A 24,678-nucleotide genomic window follows, 5' to 3' on the forward strand; every position below is an offset into this window, starting at 1 on the left:
CTTTAATTAATTAAATTGAAGTTAAATACAGGACACTGCAAATAAAGCATATCGTTGCAGTGAATAAATAACAAACTGTACATATTTTCTAAAAGACTTTTGATTTACCTGTAGTTTTTGATCATCCCCAGAATGTTTAGAGTCTACTCTGGAATTCTATTTTTTTTATTTACACAGCAGATCACATCAAACTAAATTTTTAAAAAAATTAATGGCTATTTTTGCACTCACACCCTCTATCTATCTCCTTTTCGAGTGCAATCTCAGCAACCCTGTGCGTGGGCAAGGAACCAAACCTCGAACTTATGGTGCGACCCTCACTCCCATCCAAGTGATGAGAAAAAAACTATTTCGAGTTTTTTTACAGTGAGGATTTTCTTTTTTAAAAGCTAAAATATTAAACTTCACCAAAGGTTTTTATATTTTCACTTTTCGAGCCGAAAAATAAGTTATCTAATCAGAAATAAAGTTTATTTTTTAATTAAATAAATTAACAATATAATGCATATAATATTTAACCATATTTGTAAATATTAACTCTTTTAATAGTGTATTTTTGTTTTGTTTTAAAATGTATGTAAATTTGTTTTTTTACTTAAATTTTGATAACAGCAAGTTTTTAAGTCAACGTTATTTAAAATTTAGAACCTGAATTTTTTCTTTTACTTGGTTTCCTAAACAAATATAAGCTGCTTCCACGGCGATCCTGAAAAAGTAACCTTCACACTGGTCGCCTAGATTTAAAAGTAAACAAAAAGTCAGATGAAAGCAGAAACGAACGTGGAGCTGAACCTCCATAATAACGAAGAAACGAAATGTAACTATTTAGTTTCTTAGATCCGATATTTGTCGAAAATATATAATTAGCAAAACAGCCAAACTAGATATTCCAAGAGCAGGCTCTTAAATTTACTGAGTGAAAGAGAAAATATTAGAAGTCAGTGGTTTACCAATGGCTTTGAATCGGGCGATCAATTATTACAAAAATTAAATGAACTAATTTAGATACTTCTCAAAATTTGATTGCAACATTGTGGCTTGGATAATTTCCTGAATTTATTAAAAACATTTTATTGTGAGTAAAGAAGATATTGATAGTTTAGAATTTAAAGCTGATAAAATTAGGGATATGAGATCTAAAATCGAAACACGCAGCGCAAGCAATATACATAATTCTTCTGACGAATCAGTATTTCGAGAAATAAATTGCTGAATTAAGTACTTGTACTGAGACAAGACGAAGAGCACGGAATAGTAATCCTCTTCGAAATCGATTTTGATCTCGATGTTATCAGCCTAAGAGCTTTGATGCCAAAGGAGAGCTGTGCTACTTTCATTTTCGATTTGGCACTAGTGTTTTCCCGAGTATTGTCACAATCCTTACAGCTGGATTAAAAAAAATAAGATAATAGGAAAATTTAATTTGTAGTAAGTTCAGAGACAAATTCTTCTGCAGAAAATGTAAATGATTGTCACAAATTTCATTTATTCGTCCTTAATAGAAAATCAAACTTGCACTTTCTCGCAGACTGTGGAGTATATATATTAACAAAATTCTAGTTGTCTCTCAAAATAAAAAGAAAGCAGAATACAGGAGTGAATGTAAAGAAGATAATAGATGAATATAAAGTTACAGGAAAAGTATATGTTAATATATACAATAGTCACTTTAGGTTGCAAGGAAATTTTCTTGACATTCGGCCAAATAGGCGCGAAGAGTGTTTGTTTGTGAATCTTTAGAGCGGAATAGGGAAGAATACTTTAATTGGGTTCTTTTTCGATGTCCTTTAATGTGAATTAAATATATGGCTATTTTATCTGAATCATTATCTAATTATATGACTCAGACTGATTCAATACTACTGCAAACCTTTTAGACTTGTCAAAAACGTTGTTTCAGCATGACGGGGATCCAACTCAAGATTTCTTTCTGCCACGTACTCTTTTGACTTTCATGTTTCAAAATAATATCGTTGGATACGAATATCCTTGTGACTAGCCTTTGCAATCGATTAATCTTGTGTTTAAAATCGATTTGCCAAATTTAAAGCCCCAGATTATTTTAAAGTTAATAAAAAATTATGAAGGACAATGAATGAGTTGAGTATAATTAATAAATCATATTATGACATGTAAATATGTTATACCAAAAATACGCATAATATGTTAGAAGGATTTGTTTCATAGATTAGAATTGTTTCAATTGAACTTGAAAAATTCAGATTGAGAAAATATTCCGGTAAAAGGATTTTTGTTTCAAGCTTATAAAATGGCTTGTTATAATCATATTTTAATATTTTTCTTCGTATTGTTTATTGCATAAGCTATGATATTTTGTATTATTTTTTAGATACATGTTAAATTTCTGTTTTATGCTTTTCTATTGAATGTTTGAACTAACAAAAGAATTGCAATGACATTTTTAATTTCATTTAAATATTTTATTTATTAAAAAGCTGATTATTGCTCTATAAAATAGAATTGTGTACGACAGCAATCTCCTTTAAACAGGCTATTATTTAAACAGGCTACCCGTTTTAGTCTTAAAGCGTTGAAACTCTTTTATTGTTTATTTTAGGAGGTAAAATTAAATATGACTTATAAGGGCTTAAAAAATTTAGATTTCATTATTTTTTCAACATTATATTTATTGCCTCAACAAATGAAAAAATAATTCTTTACTTTATTTGAATTTTTTTTTTTTTTTTTTTTTTTTTACAATTGCATATCTCTTTAAATGCTCAGAAATTAACAACTGGCTTGAACCAGATAGCAGGCCTTCCATATTCTCTCACAAAAAACTGTTTATTTTGGTTCCTTGGACTCCATTTTTTTATATTTTAGATCATACTGTATATTTATTATAATTTGAAAATTTTTAGCAATGTTTATGTTAAGCTATACAAGATTTTAGCAATTTATAGTAAAATTAATTTGTGAAAAATTTATTAATTTGTGAAATAAAGAGATGTAAAAGAATTGAATTTCAAAGTGAATTTGAAAGCTTGAATTATGAGCTCAAGTCCTTCAAAACTGTTATATTTACGTGGGGTAATCATGTATTCATCTTTTTATAGAATACAAGTTAATATCCAGCATAAGATTTAAAAATCACTTTAAACAAATATAAACAATAGCCGAATGGAGTGTTATTCTTGTACCATAACAATCCTCGAGTAATAAACTTTTAAACCAGAATATTGTTTATCGTGAGCACTTAAGTAGATGTTAAGTAAACGGGTATTCTGAGCTGAATATATATAAAGTAAACCAAACTAAACTTTTTCTTCGTACATATCATTATTTAATAACTTTAAAATGCCGGATTTTGCTCATGGAAGAAAGATTTGGAACTCTATTGAAAGTATATTTAAGTTCCCATTTGAATTTGATTTGTTGCTCATTTTTTTTGTTATGTAGAATTAGAAGAACAATTCTTTAGAAAACAACTGACACTTATTTGAAGTCCTAATTTACATCAATTAACAAAATAATACTTTTCTGAAATAAATTTTGTTAAATTAGCGGAAATAAAAAGTAATTTAGTTTAATTTCATCATCTTGAAGTTTAGAAGTTTAATTTGATCGTCTCAAATATTTTAAACCAAAAGGATGCATCAAAACTAGGTGATATTTGGCAAATCTTGCTTTTATAATTCTGAACTATTTTTAAATACTTAATGAAACGAACAGAATTATTCATTTGAAAATTAAGATATATCAATGTAAGGTTTAAAAAATTGGAAATTATATTTTAAAAAAATGGTATTTAACAAGGTACCATATAGCAATTTCTCAAAGCTTTTTAAAGTGATTCATATGAAATGCATATACAATTGGGGTTAACAAAACCCTATTTTATTCAAAGTAAGGAATCGAGCCTCTTTGGTTTTTTCCTGCCATCTTCGGCCTTCTTCATTTAGGTATATATTGGAAGACTAGCATTTGAGTTTGTAACTGACAATTAGCATTTAGATTTTAAAATTTAAACTTTTTCCAATATATCAATAGATTATACCAAACATTTACATTTTGTATTTGTATCAAAGAACTTTGTCCGATGAATTAATTTTGACTCAATATGGAATGCAGCTGACTGGAAAATGGACATTGCTATTTTTTGAGAAACAATAATCTGCTAAATAAATAAAAACAACAAGTACTTATTAGTAGTTTAGAAAAATGTGAAGTAAAATAAGTATGTATAGGAGAAAAAATTTTCTAAAGATATTTTGAGTTCGTGTTATATCACGCAATATTGTGATTAAACTTCATTTAACTGTGCAGTAAAGTTACTATGTTGGGATATATAGCCTTATTGACTAATGGGAGTTACTCTTGACCAGCGAGTTAATAACGATTTCTTATTCTTATTTCCAAAATAGCGAGTTGGGATTTTGCATAGGACCCATTTTTAGTCTAAAAAAATATATCGACAATTTAACTAGGACTTCGTATGTATAGTAGAAGAAAAGTAGTGTTGATGGAATAGTTATGATTTTATCATGACTAAGAAAGAGTATTTTTTATTGATGAGTGGAGAATATAATTTCTTTGAAATAACATTTTTTTTTCTAACTAAAATGAAAGAATTTACTTCGAAATTTGTTTCATATTATTTATACCGACAGAGAAAATCTAGATTTGAAGAAGGAATCGATACTTGTTTATATCAAACATTTCAGCTAAATTTTATTTATTCGATGTATAATTATTATCTACGATTTTAATTGCCGACACAATCTTATTTCGTGAATGATAATTTGATGAGTCCATGAAAAGTATGCAGTCAGATTTCAGTTATTTGTTGAATGATATTTATTTCAATGAACACAAACCACTTGTGCCAAGGAATCGCTTAAGTAGTATTTGGCAATTAGTGGCTTATCCAGAAAATTTCCGTTGGCATTCTTCTTCTACGTTTGTGTGTGTATATATATATATATATAATAACTATTTATTGACACAAAAAATAATTTTAATTTTACATTAAAATATCTTAAAATTCAAAAGCAGAAATAAACTTATCTGCTCACTATGTTTCTTCAGTATAAAGTTAAAGTAAAATGAAAATATAAATGAAAATTTATATGTAGAGTTTATAAATGAGGATTTGCATATTTTACTATATGAAAAAGGGCGTGCTATTACTGCAAAAACATTCTAAAAATCTGTAGATATTCCTTTTAGGGCAGTTTATGCATTTTCGTTATAGGGTATATGTTTAAGCAAAGCATAAAGATGTCTGAAGGCTTTTGATTATATAGGGTATATTATGTTACATGATATTGCAATTCTAATATGTGTATTAATAATGTGAATAACGTAGTAATTTTTGATGTTATGATGCCTAATTTACTGAAATTTAAATTATGTACTTATTTTATAAGTAAGCAAGTTATTTAGCATATTTTGAAACCCCTTCTAATTCAATATAACTATTCATTGATTCAAGTTTAAAAAAAAATATCAGTTTGTGGAAAATCCTTCGGTTAGACACTAAATGAAAACCAACTCCAGCAATGACTATATCCTTCTGAGTCTCAACGGAATTCTAATGGAATTTTTCATAAACTGTCCTTATATTTAACTTTAAAATCGTGAAAAAATTTGTTTTCCACATGGCCAGTTAATTTTTTTTTTTTTTTTTTTTTTTTTTTACTACAACTAACCATATTTCCTTAAATATTCAAAGTATGCATTTTAAATTTCAAAATGATTCAGTAAGTTTTATATAGTTTGATAGAAAAATCTTATTATTTTTTATTATTTTTAAAAATTATTTTTTTCAAACTTTAATATCTTTCAAAATATTTGTGGCATATTTTTTTTTTTTTTTTTTTTTGAGAAAATGCACTGACTATATTAGTGCACATACAGATGTGTGTTACAGACGTCTGTATGCTCGACAATAAAGACGTGCCAGATTGCATTAACTTCTTCATAAATTTTTGACTGATCCGCTGAATGTCCTCGTGACTGAATCTTTACTAAAAAATGCATCAAGCATACTCATTACATGGCCGAAGTAACCCCTGGGGGGGCACCTCGGAATGAGGATGAGATGCTTCCGATATGGTGGTTGGATCTCACCACCCTGGAGAGTACACATAAAGTTGGGGGATCTGGCTGCTCCCATCGATGACAGGACGTACTTCCTTCGGGAAGAGTTGTACCGTGGCCGGTGATGGCCCTTAGGACTCAACCACAGTTCCCGCCAGTGTTGTTGTTGCGGTTGTCGAGTCATTCAGTTTTCTTTATCCGTGTGCCTTCGGGCGGGTCGGAGAGTCAGTGATGTGATTTACATGGTCGAAGTTAAAGTGCAATTCATTCAGTTCAGGTGTTAAAACATGTGTTAATCCAAATATTTTTATACACATAAAGTATGCATATCTCACATTCGAGACTCCATCAGTAATTTCTGCACGGAGGATCTATGAAAGTTTCACCAGTGAAACATACTTTTCTTTCCAGTGCTTCACGGATGTATTACTTTGGCTAAAAATAATTATCACCCTATAACATAAAAATAAGTGAAATAAATTTAAGAAAGTTAAAAGGAATACAGTAATGTACCTCTTATTAAATAATTTTTTAAAATAATTTCTTTATTTCGTAACTATTTTTCGCCCATTCAGTGCAATTAATACACAAGTATAAGTTTTCTTTACTGTATTACTAAACACGTAACTCTCATGCCTGAAAATAAAAATCTCATCGCTCATGGGATTCACAGCTTTGCTCAAAGTCCACAGTTTTATGCAGGGAGAAGAGGGATACCTTTTTACACGAGAAAGTCTTCAGCAGACTACTCACGCTGGTTCAAAAATCGAACAGTTTCTAAGAAAAGTAAACTGTAATGTACATAGGAATTTATTACTAATGATTAGATTATAGTTATTAGTAATATTTACTAGATTAAATTTTAATAGTTTTGTTGGCAGCAATTCTGTAACAATAGTAAAAAGAGGCAGATTGTGATAAATGAAAATCCGAAAAATAAGTCGGCTTCTTTTCTCGTGAAGCACCGAAATCGCCTTGGGCTAAATATCTACGTTTTATTTGAAAACTTTTATTTTTCAGAGAAATAAACAGAAATTTCAGTTTGCGCCGAAAGTTCTGGTATTTATATTTTTGAAAGATTGTATTTAATATTTTGGTTTTTGATATCCTTTTTTTTAACAATATATCTGAAAATTATTTTTTTAGTTAAAATATATTTTAAATTAATCGTACGGACTTAAGTTAGCACTATATTTAGATATTTGAGCCAGAAGCAGTTTTTTGAAAAACTTAATCCAAGATTTGGATTTACTCTGATTCAAATAAGATGAACTGAGATATCGTTTGAGGCAGATTTAAATATAAATGAAATGCCAGAAACGACATACATTTTATTTTATCCTTTGCTTTCCCCGGTCTTTAGAAATGACAGAGATTCTCTTTTGGCTGCAAAATCAAGAAAATAATGAAACGTTTCAAATTTTCTCATATTTTGGTGGAACAGCTCGCTTCCTTGCTTTATTGACATGTAGTGTAAAATGAGGGATGTCATTTGGATTGTAACTTACGATAAAATATAATCGAAGAAATCCTAGAACAGGTTCATTTCCTTTTCAGGACTTATGCATGACCAGATACAATTCCTAAAAGTAACCATACCAATACTCTCCCTTTTAATAGTGAGGTGTTATCTAATTTGGAATAGCTAAGAAATTATAGTATGAACAAATTGCATACTTGTAAAAATATATAACCATTTGCAAAAACAGTTACACAGTACTGCGTCTAGGCAAAACAAAAAAAAGATTTGTTTTATGAAAAATAAAATCAACTTCAACTTTGAATATTCACTATTTTTTTTTATAAAAAATTTATATTTTTAATTTCTATTGATACTCTGTGCTTGCGAATAGTTCTAAATACTTTTGCAAGAAGGGGTTTGCAATTTTTTGACAACTAGCTGCCCGAGTTTTAAATTAAAATTAATTAATTGTTTTTAATTAAAATTAGAATATCAAATGAAATAAGTGATTTTAAAAATCGATGATAACTCCTTTTTCTCCATTAATAATATTTGTTATATTAGTATATAAATTCGGCTCACAAATGCTGAAGATTAACAAAACACAAAGAATATTTTGAGAGACAGCAAATTAAATAGTTACTTTTTCATTAATAAAGAGAATTAACTAAATGAGTACATATTTTTATTCGCCTGATTCTAAAATTTTCTCTTAGATTTTCGCTCAAGTGCTCTGGCAAAAGCTTTTCGTATGTTTTCTTGTTCGTCAATAATAAAAAAATATTTCTTTCCTTCACGAAGAATTTACTTTTCTAGCTATCGTTTGAATTTGAGAGGTGCACTCATGTTTTCTTTTAGTTATCTTTAAATCGCTACTTTAAATAAAAAAAATATTGTATATAGATATATCTTAACATAAAAGATAAATAATAAAATGGTGGTCGAATAGTTCGAAGATTAAATGTTACTTAGAAATGGAGCAAATATAAACTTCTTTATTTCAGGATCGCCTGCACTAAGTTTTTTTTTTTTAAATGAATAACAATTGAAAAAAACTGCATAGAAATTAAACTGATATTATTGAGAAGATAAAAGTTTGAATTTTCACATACTGTAAAGATACATTTTCTGGAATCCGAAGCTACTATGAAAAAGAGTCAAAATTTTGGTAAATTCCCATAATCAAAAGCCGCTTCTGCCTTTGAACATCTGTTTTATTTGTTTGCAAAAGCTTTACTTTTCTTTCCTAGGCGATTAATTGCTTTTTAGGCAACGTTAAATTACTGTTTCATTGCCATCGAAAAAATATATCAAATATTATATATAACAAAAAAGAAATTTAAAAAAATGGTGGTATGATACGTTAAAGTCTTATTAATTTATCCACCTTTAGTCGTAAAGTTTTAGAGATAAGTCACGGTTGCTTTGATATTTAATACTCCTTATGGACTTTTTTATAACTCATTTTTGTCCTGCAGATTAAATCAAAATCATGTGTAAAAAATAAAATGGTTAGGAATGTTGAAAATCTTTTAAATCATTTAAATGCTGTAATCTTTTATACGAAGTTATCAATTTATTATGTTTTAAAATCTCCAGAAAGTATTTTAGAAACATTAGAAACACCGATTGAAATTCTGCATGTAAAGTGAAACGGATCACGGAGAATTTTCCAGGGAGTTTTATGCTTTCGAAACTGGAAAATTCCCGGAAAAGCGTTAAATGAGACCTTTATGGTAGCCAGTTAGACAGACGAGGAAAGTAAAAGTTTTTAAATTGTGAAAAGCGAGTGGAAAATGAGAGGCAAGAGCGATTCTTAAAGTAAGATAGCATTTTTTTTAAACTCTTAAGTGGTGTTAAAACGAACAATAGTATCGCATATTTCACAATACGTTTCCCATTAAATTAATTTTTTTAAATTTCTGCAATTTATGATGGTATTGTCATATTTCGTCAACTTTTGTATTTCTATTTATGCGTTTAAAAAAATATTAAATGAAAAGAAAGACAGTAAAGAATGAAAATTAATATGAATGAATCAATAGAGGAAAGAAATTTATGTCAAAAAACACTGTTTACATCTGAACACCGAAACAGAATTTAATAGAAGGGCCGGATAAAAATCCATTAATTAAAACGATAAAAGAAGAATATGCATTATCAAAGAGAAGGAAAGAAATTGTTCTGAAATACCGGACAAAAAGACATACCATCGTACGTATTGACTATGTGCGTGCACTATATCATGAATGTAAACTTTCCCGCCATAGAAGTTTTTTCTGCCAGTGGTGTATTAGTAAAAACGTTACAGAATTTCAATAAAGTTAACGATTAAAATTAAGTCTTTTCATTTGTTCTTTGTATACATCCTATACAAATTCTACCTTTTGCAAACGGTTTTCAGAAACGGCTTCTAAAAAATGTTTACAGATAAAGCTTTAGAAATGCTGTGAATAATATAACTAGAGTAATTTTCTTTGGATTTGCATCGACAAGTGATATACTATAAGGAGGAGGGAAATCTCGGCCAAGTTCATAGACGCGCTAGCCTGTTCAAAAGAAACAGATGGAGGGGGTCGAGATTTTCATTTATTTATAATCAATGAAAACAAAAGCATAATTCTATTATAGATATTATCGTCTTATCATAACGAACAATAATTGTACAGAAAATTTTTCGACAGCCTTTAGGAATTAAGAAGCGAATTTTAACCCCAAAACTGCGACTACTTTTAAACTCAAGTTTGCAATACCTTTTTGGAAAGCATTTCTCGATTGCATTCTTTCCCCCAGTCTTTATTCTTAAAGCTCCAACCTCTCTGATATCAGAGGAGGAAATGGTGGAATATATTTTCGGAATAAAGGAATCTATCTGCTTTCTCCTTCTGTTTTGCCGGATTTTATGTTTCTCTTTTTGTTCACCAAATAGACACCAAGAGAGATAGTCTATGCATGTTCTTCCTCTATCCTCTATTAACGTTTGCTAAATATACGATATTTCATCTGGGTCATTATCTGATAGCTTGGAAGAGTAAATATGGGATTTGCCAAGGATGATGCTTCAGCATGATGAAGATGCAGTTGATAAACTTCTTAGATGCATACTTTCCTTTACAATATATTTGGAAATAATATCAGGGGATATAGAGGTTCTTATGAGTGTACCGCGATCTCCAGATTTAAATTCAATCTACTATTTCCATAGGGTTTACTTGAAAAATTAAAGTCTACGAAAGAGAATCCTCGAATAGAGCAGAGTTGATGAACCGTATTATTTGGCATATAAATTTGCCATGTTCCAAAGCGTGTTATAAGAAATTGTTTCTCGAATGCTTACTGTATTTCAGATAAAGGAAGTCATTTTGCACGAATACTATAGTTCAGTGACTTTAATTGCAAATTTCAAAATTCTTGATTATAATTATATTTAAAATAACATTTCATTTTGTAATGAAAATATTTACTTCTTTTCATCGTGTTATTTTACTGCACAAGCAGGGTTTTTTTTATTGCGTTCAGGCTAAATATTCACTGAATATTTTAATTAATAAAATAATAGTAATAACAATTGTAATTTTGTCCAAACATTTTACTTTTTCAAAAGCTGTTGACTGTTCTATGGAACAGAATTTTATACAAATCCTGTTAACATAAAATATTAATTTGTCAATTTTAATTATAAAATAATAGAATTTTTTTTATTATTTAAGATAGGTGATAAAAAAATTTTATTTCATATTTCTGGGAAATTATATAAAAATATCTGTTTCAAAATTTTTTCAGCATTACATATTTTAGCTGAAAGAAGAAAAAATATATTTATCTGCTTCGTTTAAAGTATTTTTCTAAATCCAAGTGTATACCGATCTGTAAAACATTAAAAATAAGTTACGGGCCACGGATTACAGATTGCAATAAGGCCACGATTAGATTGGACACCATTTATATAACATACCACAACATAAATCGAAATGCAAAAACGAAAAAGGAAGAAATTGTAAAATGATTAACGCGGTTTGTCAAGATAATTATAAGGGATAATTATAAAGGGGCTATTTTTCTGTGATTTTTAAATGAGAGGTAGTTTTGAATACTTGAGGTATATTGCATATAAAAGTTTAAAAAACCCTCTCTAACACATGGTGAGCATTGAAACAGTAAAATCAATCAAACAAGATAAGAAACGATGCAAAAGATACGAAAATGATACTGGTTCTATTTCCTATTTAATTATACATGACATTTCGATGGCCATTAAAGGTCAGAGAAAGTGTAGTTGGATGAAATCGAACAAAATGAAGTAAACAGAAAGAATACCCTGTTCAATGAGCCAACATTATTAAATTAGAATAATTGGAAATATCATTTTGAAAAGTAGATTGAGTCATTTTGATCTCCATTTTTAGACAGAAGAAATAAAAAGACATTTTATTCCATAATATTAGCAGCAAACTTAAACGAGCCATTTTCTATCATTAAAGGGGATTATTCATGATGTAAAAATGTCTGAGCAATTATTTATAGTGCTGAAGGTTGCATGGGGAATATATTTTTACTGTTCGGAGATGACCCGTTTTCAAAATGATCCTGGATTTGTAAACGATTCCATTTTAGCTTACAACGGCATGCATTTTTATGATATTTATGATTAAAGAAAAGAAATAGAACATCAAAGTCTTATTGGATTTACAAATAATAGGCAATAGTAGTGAGAGAGTAAGGCACGGTTGTTTTTTTTATCTTTATCCGTTGTAGTTGTGGATCACAAATTTATTACTTCATTAAAGAAATCTTTGTCATTGGCCCTGATGCCCTGCATTTTTTTCTTGATTCTTGGCGCCCTGGAGTTTCTCCCTGATTTCTGGTACCCTACATTACCTCAATATGAATTGGAAGTTTTCCCCCTTGGTAAGCAAAGTTGTTTTCTGGATTCGTGATGCATTGTGCCGAGCCATTTTTTTCTCGTTTCTTCATTAATAGAAAGCATTCCTCTAAGATGATGTTGATACAAGACTTGGTTATCCCCAAATCCTGGTTCTTCCCTGCTGAATTGGAATTCATAATAATCGTTCACTACAAAATAATGTTTTTGCTCTTGAAAAACTTTTTTTTCACAATTTCGAATAGCGAGAAGTTTTTTTTTAAAGAAGGCTGGTCAACACATTTTTCACATCAATATGTGACATTTTTTACTTTGAGTTTGTTTACATTTTTAGAGGATTCTGTCAAATTATCATACGATTGCAAAACTTCCATTTTATCTAAATGACAGATTTTACTTTTAACTGAACCAAAATCATGAATAAATCATTGAAATAGTGGTTCTTTTAAATGAAGTTTTCCAATCGTGTTCTTGCTAGAATGACAACTAGCAGAAACAGTTAACACAGTAATATTCATCTCCGTGTTATTTCTGTTCTGTTCTGGACAGCCATTACAGAAAAGGTGGAGTTCTTCAACTTCATTTGGAATGTTTTCTTTCAAATATTCATTTCAATAAACATTATGTCCTATTTGATTTTTCCTTTTTATATAAGAGTAAAGTGTAAATTCTCCAGTTTTTAAGTTATAAAAAAGAGAAGTTAACTCAGAATTCCCAGTAATAAATTATATCTTATACTGGAAAACATGAAGAGAAAGGTGCTGCGTGTCATTGACACATACAGCTACTACTCTTCAACTTCTTTGTATTTCTCTATACCGAGTACTTCTTGTTGAAAAAATTTTTAGTTCTTCGTTTAGTTACGATTAGTTCAGCAATCTCGGAGCGCTTTACGTTAAGATGATTTTTTTTTAAATTTAGGTTCCGAGATCTCAAAAATTTGAGCAGACGTCTATTTCGGGACGCCAAGGATAAATTGAAATTTTCATGAAAGTACCTCTAAAAAATTTGTGTTACGCTCTAATTCCGCATTTTGCATGCTTCTTTAAGAACATTTTGTACATTCTACAACAAAAATATTTTTAGTTGTATTTGCATAACGGACTAGGGTTACAAGATCAATAAATGGATGGATTTTACGTCAGTCATCGCCCACAATTCTTTTTGAAGAAAGACAGTTGTTTTTCATTTCATGTTATGAGGACTTTTATTATTATTTTTCAAAGAGCAAAGTCGTTCAACTTTTTTCTTACTTTTCCCTGAAAAGAATTGGAATGTGGCAAGACATACAGTTCGCCGTTTGTTGAATTAATATTATGCACAAAGGTGATGGATTTGAATCTATAGGTTTTAGGCTTACTGTTTATTTGAAGGCCAGAATTGTTACTGTTTCGAGGCTAATGGGCGTCGATTAATTCTGCCAAAGAGACATTCTTCTCATCTTTACTCACTCATTTTACATATCGTCTCCTTTATTCTTTTCAGAAGTATCAAAAAGTATCAAAAAAATACTTGCGAAGGCATCTGAAAGAAAAAAATGATTAAAATGTATGAAGGATATATAATTATGCTCTGATTTATTACTTCATGATTTCTAATACTAATAAAGATAAGTTTCTATCTATATATTGGCGATTTACAGAGCAGATAGCTGAATCTAAAGCTATGAAAATTATACTATGAAAGTTTGAAATGTATATCTTGAAGCCTTTTCCGAAGTTTTCATTAAAATTTTAATCTTTTAAAAATTAAATCAATTTCTGATTTTTCTATCATTTTTTTTGTCAATAACTTCAGAAAGAATTAATCCATAAAAATCATTTTTACCCTATTTTAAAGTGAACGAATTTTTTTTCAATGTTATTGGTTTAAGAATTGACAGTTTTAACTAAATTGTTATAATTTTTTAATTACCGTGATCTGCTGCCGTTCCAGAAGAAAGTTTTACGCTCTCTCCAACCGAGATGAAGGGGAGAGAAATAAACAACAGGATATAAAGGACACTTCGTGGTTTACTCACAACAAGAAAGGTTTTTTTCCTTTCAATTGAAATTAAATTGATCTTTTTTTTATGAATGTATTTATTGATATTGAGCTACATAACATATGACTTCTTGAAAGATTTGGTATCAAAGCTTTCGTTTGTTTCGAATTATAAGCCGAACCAATCTTTCAATGAATTCAGTTAGGACTACAAGTAGAATGAAACAGCTGACGAAGCTTAAAATAAATAAATGTTTCATTTTGTCAGTGTAAAATAGATATAAAACGTTTTCTGATAACACACGATTATCTTTCAAATGCGGGTTTGGTTATAAGGGTTATCATATTTCTTAATTTCAAATAATACCTCTTTTTATTTTTATACTTTTTTACTTGAAATTAAGCTGTACTTCAAATTCCTTCAATCATGAAATAAGAAGCTTAGTTGAATAGTGGCAGCACTGCATTCATTGACAGTTTTTCAGCATCATATTTCATTTATATATTGTCAAATTTTAAATTGTCGCATTTCTGAAGATGATCTATTTTTTATTCTCAATGCATCTGAATTTCATCTCTGATTTTAGAAATAATTCTTTCATCCAAAAGAACCTTTTAAGCGTTCATATTTTTTAAAGATTTTACTTAGTTTATCAAAGTCACTAAGTGTTCAATTGGTTCATCAAGTGTTCGAATCTTCATTTTTAAACATAACGCTTATTTATGTCTAGAAATTTCAACTGAAAATTACTCCGACGGATATCTTTAGTTTCAAATTATTTTACTGTAATATTACTGCAATAATATTACTGTACAGAATTTTCAAATTTTATAGCTAATTAGATGGACGAGACAGTTGAATTCCGATAATACCATACATAATACTAGTATGTTGTATTATATTAAAGAACAAACGACATGTTCCTATTAACGCTCAGCATTATAAATAACCAATTTTTGTTTTCATTTTTTCTAACAAGTCATTTGATGCCAGATTCAAATATATCATTTGAAGTTTCTAAACGTAATGCGTTGCTATTTTTAAACAAGAGGATGCAATTATGTTTCTTCAAAAAAATGTGATCGTTTAAATAATTTTTTTAGATTAGTTAATTCCAAAATCGAAAATGGAAATAATTGCCTTCACACATTAAAGATTAAAAATAAACATCTTGAGAGTACATCAATTCACACTTCAATATTATACAAATGAAATCTGTTAATAGCAGAACTGTTATGGAATAAATTTATTCTCTATCACTTCTCAAATAATGATTTAAATTTCTTTTTACATCATAGAAAGAATTTGAAATACAGTTTTATTTCAAGTTAAAAAGGCACAAAAAAAGAAGTATTATTTGAAGAAAAAAAAATGCGATTATCCATATAAATCAAACCAAAGTCACCGTAAGTAAGTGAAACACTTTTATGCAAACAAAAAAATGTCTACATACTTACATATTTATAAAATAAAAGATTTATAGGGACTAAGAATTTTATAAATACTATTTAAATGAATAATTCATCATCTACTTGTGATTTACTATGTGAATTAGTTCGGTTTATAATTTGAAACAAAACTAAAGAATTGATATAAAATCTCACAAAAAGCCGGATTTCACTTAGGAAAGTAGTATTTTCAATCTTAGACTGTTATCACCATTTTCGTGTGTTTTCTTTTAAAAACAGTTTTGCTTTTGAATTTAAAACCGATATAATTATCCTTTCATGTTTTTAAAACTACAAAAATTTTGTGCTTTCTGCTAAGAGTTTAATTTGAAATAAGAATTGTTGTCAAACATCTGAAAATGTATTGAAAAAAACTAGTGCTCTCATTTCACATTAAAAATTCCAAATTTTGATCATTTATAATTCAAAATTGCAAATGTATATTCGAGTGCTTTAATCTAGTGGATTTGGATATGTTTTCGAAATTATTGTAGAGCACTATTTTTTTATTAAAGAATTCTTTATTGAATAATCCTCCGATATATTAAGTAAATCATTAAATATATTCTGTAAAAATATACAAAACTATCATACTTTTCTTTTTCTGTCCGCATAATTTTTCCGAACGTGCTTCGTATTAGTAAGTTTGTTGTTGGGTTAGTTGAGACTTAATTATTTTCTGGTTGAAATTAATCTTCCATTTTAGATGAAATGGTAGAAAATTAGAGAGGTGTATAGCCCAATGCACATGAAAAAGAAGCAAACAATTATTTAAATAATTTTTTTTTTAAATATACTACGTTTTTAAAGCGGACTAAAAAGTATAAAATAATTTCGAAAAGTGTTATGCAGATTTTTAACGCCGTACGGTTTGTCCTGAAAACTCGTGATTCAAAATTTCAAAAATTAAAAATTTGAAAAATCTCTATGGGTCTGGGAGAAATTATTTCATACTTTTTAGCCCATTTTGAAAATTTAGTATATTAACATTTTTTATTTAAATAATTATTTTCAAAATAAATTATATGCCTTAAGAATTTTTGCATCAAAGAATAAAACTAATTCAAATGAATCAGGTTTCGTAGAAAGGAACACTCTTATGATGGATGATACATGAAACGCAAGAGAGTGATACATAAGTACCTATCAATTCATAAGAATTGAAATTTTTAACGAATAAGCAATGATGAATGTAATTAAAAAACATGAATCGATCTCCTTGAACACCCTTTGAGGCCGCTCCCGAGTATCCGTTGCAAATCGACTCATCCTCCGTTCCCATGGTAACCGAAGTCAACATATCTGCCTACCTTCACATATCATTTCACTGGATCTACCCTGCGTGGCGATTTCACGATTCCAAAAATAAGAAATGAAATTCTTTTGGGAAACACCTTCCGCATCTTTTTATTTCTGCAAATGAATGGGCAGTTTTCAGTTTGAAAAAGAATGGATGGGGGAGGTAAGTATTTCACTCATTTAGAAGCATTTTCAATAGAATTTCTCTTCAGACAAATATAAATATGTTAAAAGTTATCATCAGAATTGAAACACTTCGATATAGAATGCAAGCTAGTGAGGAAATAAGGGAAAATTAGTTCTGACTTATAGTTTCAATAATTTGTTAATTTTAGTCAATGATTTTACATTTATTCAACACCTTCTGTTATGAAACCGGTTGCAGAGAAAAACAGGTAGCTGTAGGAAAACAATGAAAGTAAAAATATATATTTTAGTCCAAAACTGAATTAAATAATTAAATTGGACATAAAATTGGAGACTCATATTGAAACACGTAATTGATTTCTATGGCCAATGGTATTGTAACAGATGAAAGAAAAATTTTTTCTCATTGCTCCTGAAATCGGAAATGTTTGTTTGCCAAAAACTGTTGTTAATAATTTTGCTGGTATTACATTTTATGGAAAAAACGAGTAATGCCAATTAAGGGTTCTACACTCAAGAAAAAAATTCATTATGAAAAATCTCTTTAAATAGTGAGATAATTTTTTTAAAAAATATCTCCTAAAATTTTGATGCATTTTTTCAAATAGATACTCAAAAAATATAATAATTAGAGTTTGACTCGACTCCTTTTCCATCATTTCTCTTTGATGAAGGAAGATTGCGTCAGACTCGCAAGTCATCATTTTCATTTCAGTATGTCATGCTGATATTGGATTTCCGCTGCTTCATGTGTTGCAGCAAAGAAAGGTCCTTAATGAAATGTGGTAAATATGCTAAAAGACATTTTAATGAAAGAGGCAAAATAGTTTTTAGTGGTTACCCAAAAGATGCAGCAAAAGATATTAAAACCATAGACCGTCATATTATGATTGATGGGTCGATGAGGAAAATTTCTATCAAATAAGAAGAATTTATAAATATGTTAAATATGAAATTTTAAAAAAGAAGTTTTTGCTTGAAGCAAGCAAATGAGCATGATTTTTATCTAATAATCAAAAGTGCTTTGAAAATGGATACTTTGTATTTTAGAAGTTAGTAAAGATATTGATAAAGATAATAATGACAGCTTCCATTATTTACAAAAAAAAAAAAAAAAACTGTTACTTGAAGCCTGACAGAGATAAGGCTAGATTTTTTTTGTTAGGTTAGATTTTAAGGTTAGATATTAGATTTTTTTGCAAAAATTCTGAACACTACTTTACATATTAAAGAACATTTTTTGTTTTTTCATTCGTTTATTGGCCCTCTCTTTTCAAACAACTGTTCAACACTTTCTGAACAGCACTCTAGTTCAACTCTCACAATACACTCCATGATAAAAATGCATGCTCAGATGACAACAGTAAAACAGGATAGAGACTTTTAATAGCCCTTTAAGGGTTAAGTACAGTGAAGAAACATTGAATTCTTTGAAATTTTATGCTTTTCAAAATTCATTAATAAAACAATAAAACTCAATTTAGCATCTCTTCATCCACTGCAGAAACTGTAGGTGATAATATTGGTGAGTATCTGCCAAAAGCTTCTTGTAATGAAGGTGGGGAAAAAAACCCAACATACATTATTCCTTAGAATAGTGAGTAATTGAGTGTGAAATGCTTCAAGTGGAGGAAAATGACAAACCGACGTTGATGATTATGACACATCTTCAGCAATTAAAAATACAGTACACTCCCGATTATCCGCGGAATTGGGTGGCGCGGCCGCCGCGGATAACAAAAATCGCGGATAATCCGAAAAAAGCTAAAAACGGGTATAGCAAAAAAGAAAATAGTCATTCCAACTTTTAAAAATCTTTTTATGTACAATAAAACGTCAAATAAACAGCAGGAAAGGTTTAACTAACGCTTAATATTTTAGTATATCACTCAAAACTAACCTGAAATGCATTTTGTTAATGAAACAGAAAAGTGCTTTGTATTTACGAGAGGCGTCAAGGATACACAGAAAAATAATTACATATGTACTGTTTTAATACTGTAATGTATTAAAACAGTACTTATTATGTAATTACAAAAGCATAACTGTAAAACTGCACCTTTTTAAAAAAAATCAGTCAAGAAAAAAAAAAAAAAACTTTGTGTGGCAGGCGCGGATAATCGGGAGTCTACTGTATTTAATTGATCGAACAAAAGTTTTAATAAATTCTATATTATTTCATATATGTTAAATAATAAATGTTAATAATAGGTGCACAGTTGAAGATTTTAAATCATATTTTTTTTCTGTTAAACGCGTATAATCGTGGAGGTGTTTTCTGAGTAACGCACTTTTCTTTTAATTTTGAATAACATACATTTATTATTAGATTTTTGATTGGATGAAAGTTATTTTTATTAATAAAATTTCAATTTAAAAATCACTAAATATTAATGTATTTAACGAAAATTTTGAAATAATTTTCTCACTTATTTTTGCTAAATCTCTTACTTTCTTTCATAAAGATTTAGGAACTGAGACTGAACATTTAAAAAAAACTCATTTAAAGTCATAGAATGAAATAAATAATAATAAAATAAAACAATTAAAGGATTAAAGGAATAAATTAGTGTTATGAATAAGAAGTACTTAAAATAAACTCTTCCCATCTGGTTTTTGTTTCGATCAAAATGATCAATAGCGTTTTCTTTAAGGTTAGGATGACTATGAAATTACACATAGAATACGTATGGATAAGAGTTTCTTTGATGAATTTCATCTAAAATCTGATGCAGATCTATAATTTGAAGGGTTACATGTTAGGCCGAATTTATTCCTCTAGCTGTCTGACTTTTGAATTATCATATTCAGATATAAATGAATAGGCAAGTATCATTTCCAAAAAATGTTTAGAGGTAATTTAGGGGCTTTGAAACATTAAGACACCTAGAATTTCAATTAACAGTTCTGGAATCGAAATTTTAGAAATTCCAGTATTTTCTTTTTTATGTAATACAAATACGAGAAGCGAAGAAAAATAATTATTTAAATAACATGTGACATTAGAATCGCTTATTTTGTTTGTCTTGCACAACTGCTTCCTGGTATTGGGATTTTGTTTCCGGTCAGTGTATGACTGGGAGTATGCGTAGTTATAATTTAGATGCATATTTGAATTTATATAAATACGCTCGATAATGCATGGTCTCATACAACACCATTTCTTATTAGGCGAAACATATACATCAGTGTTGGACGGCAGTTAACATGAAAAGAGGTTGAAGTTTTGGGAACATTAAAAATAAAGTGACAGTTAGAAAGCTGTTGATATCATAGGGGGGAAATAATTCATTAAAATATGGAAGGGAATTCAATCTTCAAACTTGTTTTTAGATAAATCCAAAGTGCTTTCTCAAGAATCGGCAGATATCTTCTTTTCCCTTTTTTTAATGTGTCTGTGTGCTAAAAGGTCTTCATGATTATTTAATAACGAATAAGCACAGATATAAATGACATTCCATTTTCTGAACTTACATCCTTTATTCTCACATGCCTGTTTCAAAATTGATTTCATTACTGTGCAATTAAATAAGTATAAAATTTATATTACCAAATATTATGTACCTAATTGTATTGTTAACATTTAAATCAGTCAAAAAATGGCCAGATTCTCTATTTTGTCAAAAACGCATAATTTTCAAGAATAAATTCTCTTATTTTAAGCTTGATAAATTGTAAATGAAGGAAAATTCAATAGCACACATTTAGGGCAAATTTCTATAATCATCATTTATTATTCTTGATGATATCGTCATTTTTCTCATGCATTTCACTAATAGCTCTCTCACTTCGTGACTTTTCTTATGATTTTTTGGGAGAAAAAGAATAGAAAAATTTCAAATCGAAATATTTATTTGAAAGAAGGGGTGAACCAATTATTTTTCAATCTACATAGTGGAATTTATCAAAACGGAACCCGCTTTCTGGTGGTTATTGATTTTCTCTTTTATTTTGAATGAATCCTTAATTTAGAGTAACTTTTCACTTTCTGATATATTTAAAAGAACGTGAAAGCTTTAAATAAAATATTCAAAAGAGATTAACTGTATTAAAAAGTATCTATAATAAATCAATGTATAAGAGATTAACTGTAACAAATCGATTAGGAATCTTAAGAAAATCATAAAAAGGAGATGTATTTATGATCCTCTTTCCTCCAAAACAGCAGATCCTCATTTCTGCAGTATTTTGTCTCATCCATTGCATGAATACTTTCGTAAAGGTTGTGAACAAGAGTAATACTGACAAAAAATGAAATATTGTCAATTAGTTGTTGCCTTTTGATATTACAATATCACTCAAATTGAACTGCCATGAGTTAGAGCAATATTTTGGCTAAAAACTGCATAAAATGTGAAAATCTATCTTCTCTGCTGTATCTAAAGGTACAGCAGAGAAGATTAATCATCATACTACAAAAATATCACAAAATCAGGTAGATGATTTCAAATATGGTTGATAAGCTTCTAGTCCTCATATTTTGATACATATTTTTGTAAAATTTTTATTTTGGGACCTAATATTTTGGTCTTTACAAAACATATTAGTGAATTATTTAGTTGAATAAATTCCTAATTTTTAAAATTATTTCAGCTTTTATTAATTGAATATTTTTTTGCTCTTTTAGATGGCCTTCTTCTGCTCAATTTATTGCTCATCGACAATCGAAACTTCCAAGTTAAGTGCAATAACTCTTAGTTGTTTCCTTCGTTGATTGGACAAGCCCAAGATATAAATATTGAATTGATGCTGCATCTTTTAATTTATCCTGACAATCAGCAACTCTCTTTAAAATATGTGGAACTTCTAAAGTGTTGACATAGCAATGACTAGTCGAAGGGATAGTAACGCCACTACTAGTAGTGAACCTAAACTGAAACAGTATTCTTCAACCAAGATGTCAGTCGACAAACTGAGCGATCAAGAAGGTGAGCACATTGGCTTCATTTATATATTTTGGCTTCATTATTCAGAAATATTTGGCTTCATTTTTCAGAAATCGAGAATTATTTTGTCCGATTTAATAGTTTTCTTTTATTTTAAAAATTTAATAGCAGTAACAGTAATTTTGAACAACAGTACATACACTTGTATACAAAAGAGGTTCAAAACAAAAAGTGACGTTTCAAATATAAGGTGGATATATTGTAATGAAATTTTGCACGCACATTCTTAATAATAAAAAAAGAGCCAAAAAAGAGCAAAATAAAAATTAAGTAAGAAAACATCTTCAATTTTCTTTCTAAAAACAAAAAATTTTGAAATATGAGACCTGTTATTACCGTTTAAGTTATTAGTTTTTAAAGCTTCACAACAGATCATTCAAGTTGTTACAGTAACAAACCCCATCATCATAACAACTTGATTTTTAACAACAAAAAGGGTTTGGGAAAATTGGTTATTATTATTATTATTTGGCTTAAAGGTCAAATTTAACTATGCTGCGCCTGGAGGGTTCTGGAAGGAATTAACTTAGTACAATAACTCGACTGAAAGCATCTCAAACAAGCTGTATATAATTTAGGTCCGTTAACCTTTCTGGGTTCTTTTCACCTTTCATCGAATGTTCTCTACCTCCAGAAAGTCATCAATTAAATTAGTTCTTTGTGAGTTTAAAATGTCAAATACATAAAGTTTATTTTCTTTTGCATTAGAGTATCTGAAAAGCTGTTGTAAAAGCACACTCCAATTAACACCTTTCTTATTATTTTTCTGTAAAAAGAATTAGAAAAAAATTTCAGCTTACTTTTTATTATTTTCGATATTGGATGGAACTATATTGGATGGAAATAAGTCCTGAAATTCTTTGTTTTTAAAAATATGCTTTTTAACTGCATTTTTTAATTCTTTTCCCCTTCTTAAACTAAAATAAAGTGATACAATTCTGTGTTTTATGGAGTGGATTTTCTAAATTTTGATATGTGATAAATATTTTTTTTATTATTATTTTGTAGTTTCTGCCATTCAGTTACAACTTTTATATTTATATAGTTCCTTTATTAAAATGTGCCTTATGAAAAAATATTTTAAAAATAGAATTGTATTAATTATAAATCACGCATTTTTCTTTACTATCCATTGTTAATTATTTTTTTAAAATAAAAATTACATGAAGAAGTAGACACTGTTGACTTTCATTAAATAAACAATTATATTTTAGCTATAAAATAATATCAAATATACATCTCTTTAATAATTGAATTTAGTACTAAATTGATTCTTTTCTAGGTCTTCGCCTAGGTTGAGTTGAAAACAATAGTCATATAAATAACCAAAATAATTTTGTTAAGAAAAAGCGTTTTCTTTTATTCAACGGGTTTTAAATATCTGTGAAAGCATTTATGCAACGGGTTTTAAATATCTGTGAAAGCATTTATGCAACGCTTCAAAATTGATGAATTCAAAGAATTTGAACTGTAATTGAAGTTTAATTAAATTAATATCTGCTTGAAATAAAATAAAAATAGAATATTAATAAAAATATAAATAACATATTAATAAAAATATAAATAACATATTAATAAAAATATAATTCCAGTTATAACAAGTCAACAAAAGGATATTAACATCTAATGTAATGATCCACAAGCACAGTTCATTGGTGCTAAGCTTTCAAGCCATTTTAGCAGACCTAGAAAAAGAAGGTATTGACCCACATTCTCTAGGCTGTGCACTCTTTAACTAAGATGCGCAGTACATTCTGCACGCAGACGAGTGGAACAACCCTAAGCAATTCATTACATTTACGTTGTAGTTTTCACGTAATATTTTAAACAGACAATAAGAATTAGCATTCAGTGCATCCCTAAGTAAAAAACAGAAGAATTTAATTCTTGAAATTCAGTTTAACATTTATAAACTAAAGAAAAATGTGAATACTATGAGATTTTTCTAAATTGGAAACTAACAGTTAATGTATGAAAACTCATTACATAGTTGTATTTATATATATCAAAATTATATTTGAGCAATACAAGTATAAGTATCGTATTTCAATATTCAAAATACATTCATACTTTTGAGAAAGAATACATCAATGCCACTGAGTGTGGTCTTGCTAATATTTTCCAATTTTTCAATATTTTTAAGGGGAGGGGGTACTTTTCCCGAAATTCGCCTAGATGATTGAAAATCTGTAAAAGTGGGTTTCGGATAGCTGGAGTTTCACTGTACTGAACAAATTAGCAAATTTGTTGCTGCGGAAAATATAGCCTTTCATGTTCGCTCCCTGTTAGAACTTGATTTGCATATTTATTTATATAAATTGCATATTCATTTATATAAATTTAATATAATATTGACATGCAGACGATGCCGTGAAGCAATTCAGTTTCAAAATTTTTTACACAATCCAAAACAAAAGTAATCAGAAATACTGGAAATTGCTCTGCAC

The 24,678-nt window shown here is 28.7% G+C and overlaps 1 protein-coding gene across 2 annotated transcripts in view; it reads left to right on the forward strand.

Moving 5' to 3' along the window:
- Window positions 1-24,678, forward strand: part of LOC129959053 (Kv channel-interacting protein 4-like) — a 117,322-nt gene that overhangs the window by 22,071 nt on the left and 70,573 nt on the right. For both annotated transcript variants that reach the window (XM_056071846.1, XM_056071847.1), the window contains exon 2: window positions 21,913-22,213. In XM_056071846.1, coding sequence (XP_055927821.1) covers window positions 22,111-22,213 — 103 coding nt within the window. In that variant the 5' untranslated portion in view covers window positions 21,913-22,110. The remainder of the gene's footprint in view (window positions 1-21,912; window positions 22,214-24,678) is intronic.

This window comes from Argiope bruennichi, chromosome X1, assembly GCF_947563725.1.
Source record: "Argiope bruennichi chromosome X1, qqArgBrue1.1, whole genome shotgun sequence".
In the NCBI taxonomy this organism is placed as follows: domain Eukaryota; kingdom Metazoa; phylum Arthropoda; class Arachnida; order Araneae; family Araneidae; genus Argiope; species Argiope bruennichi.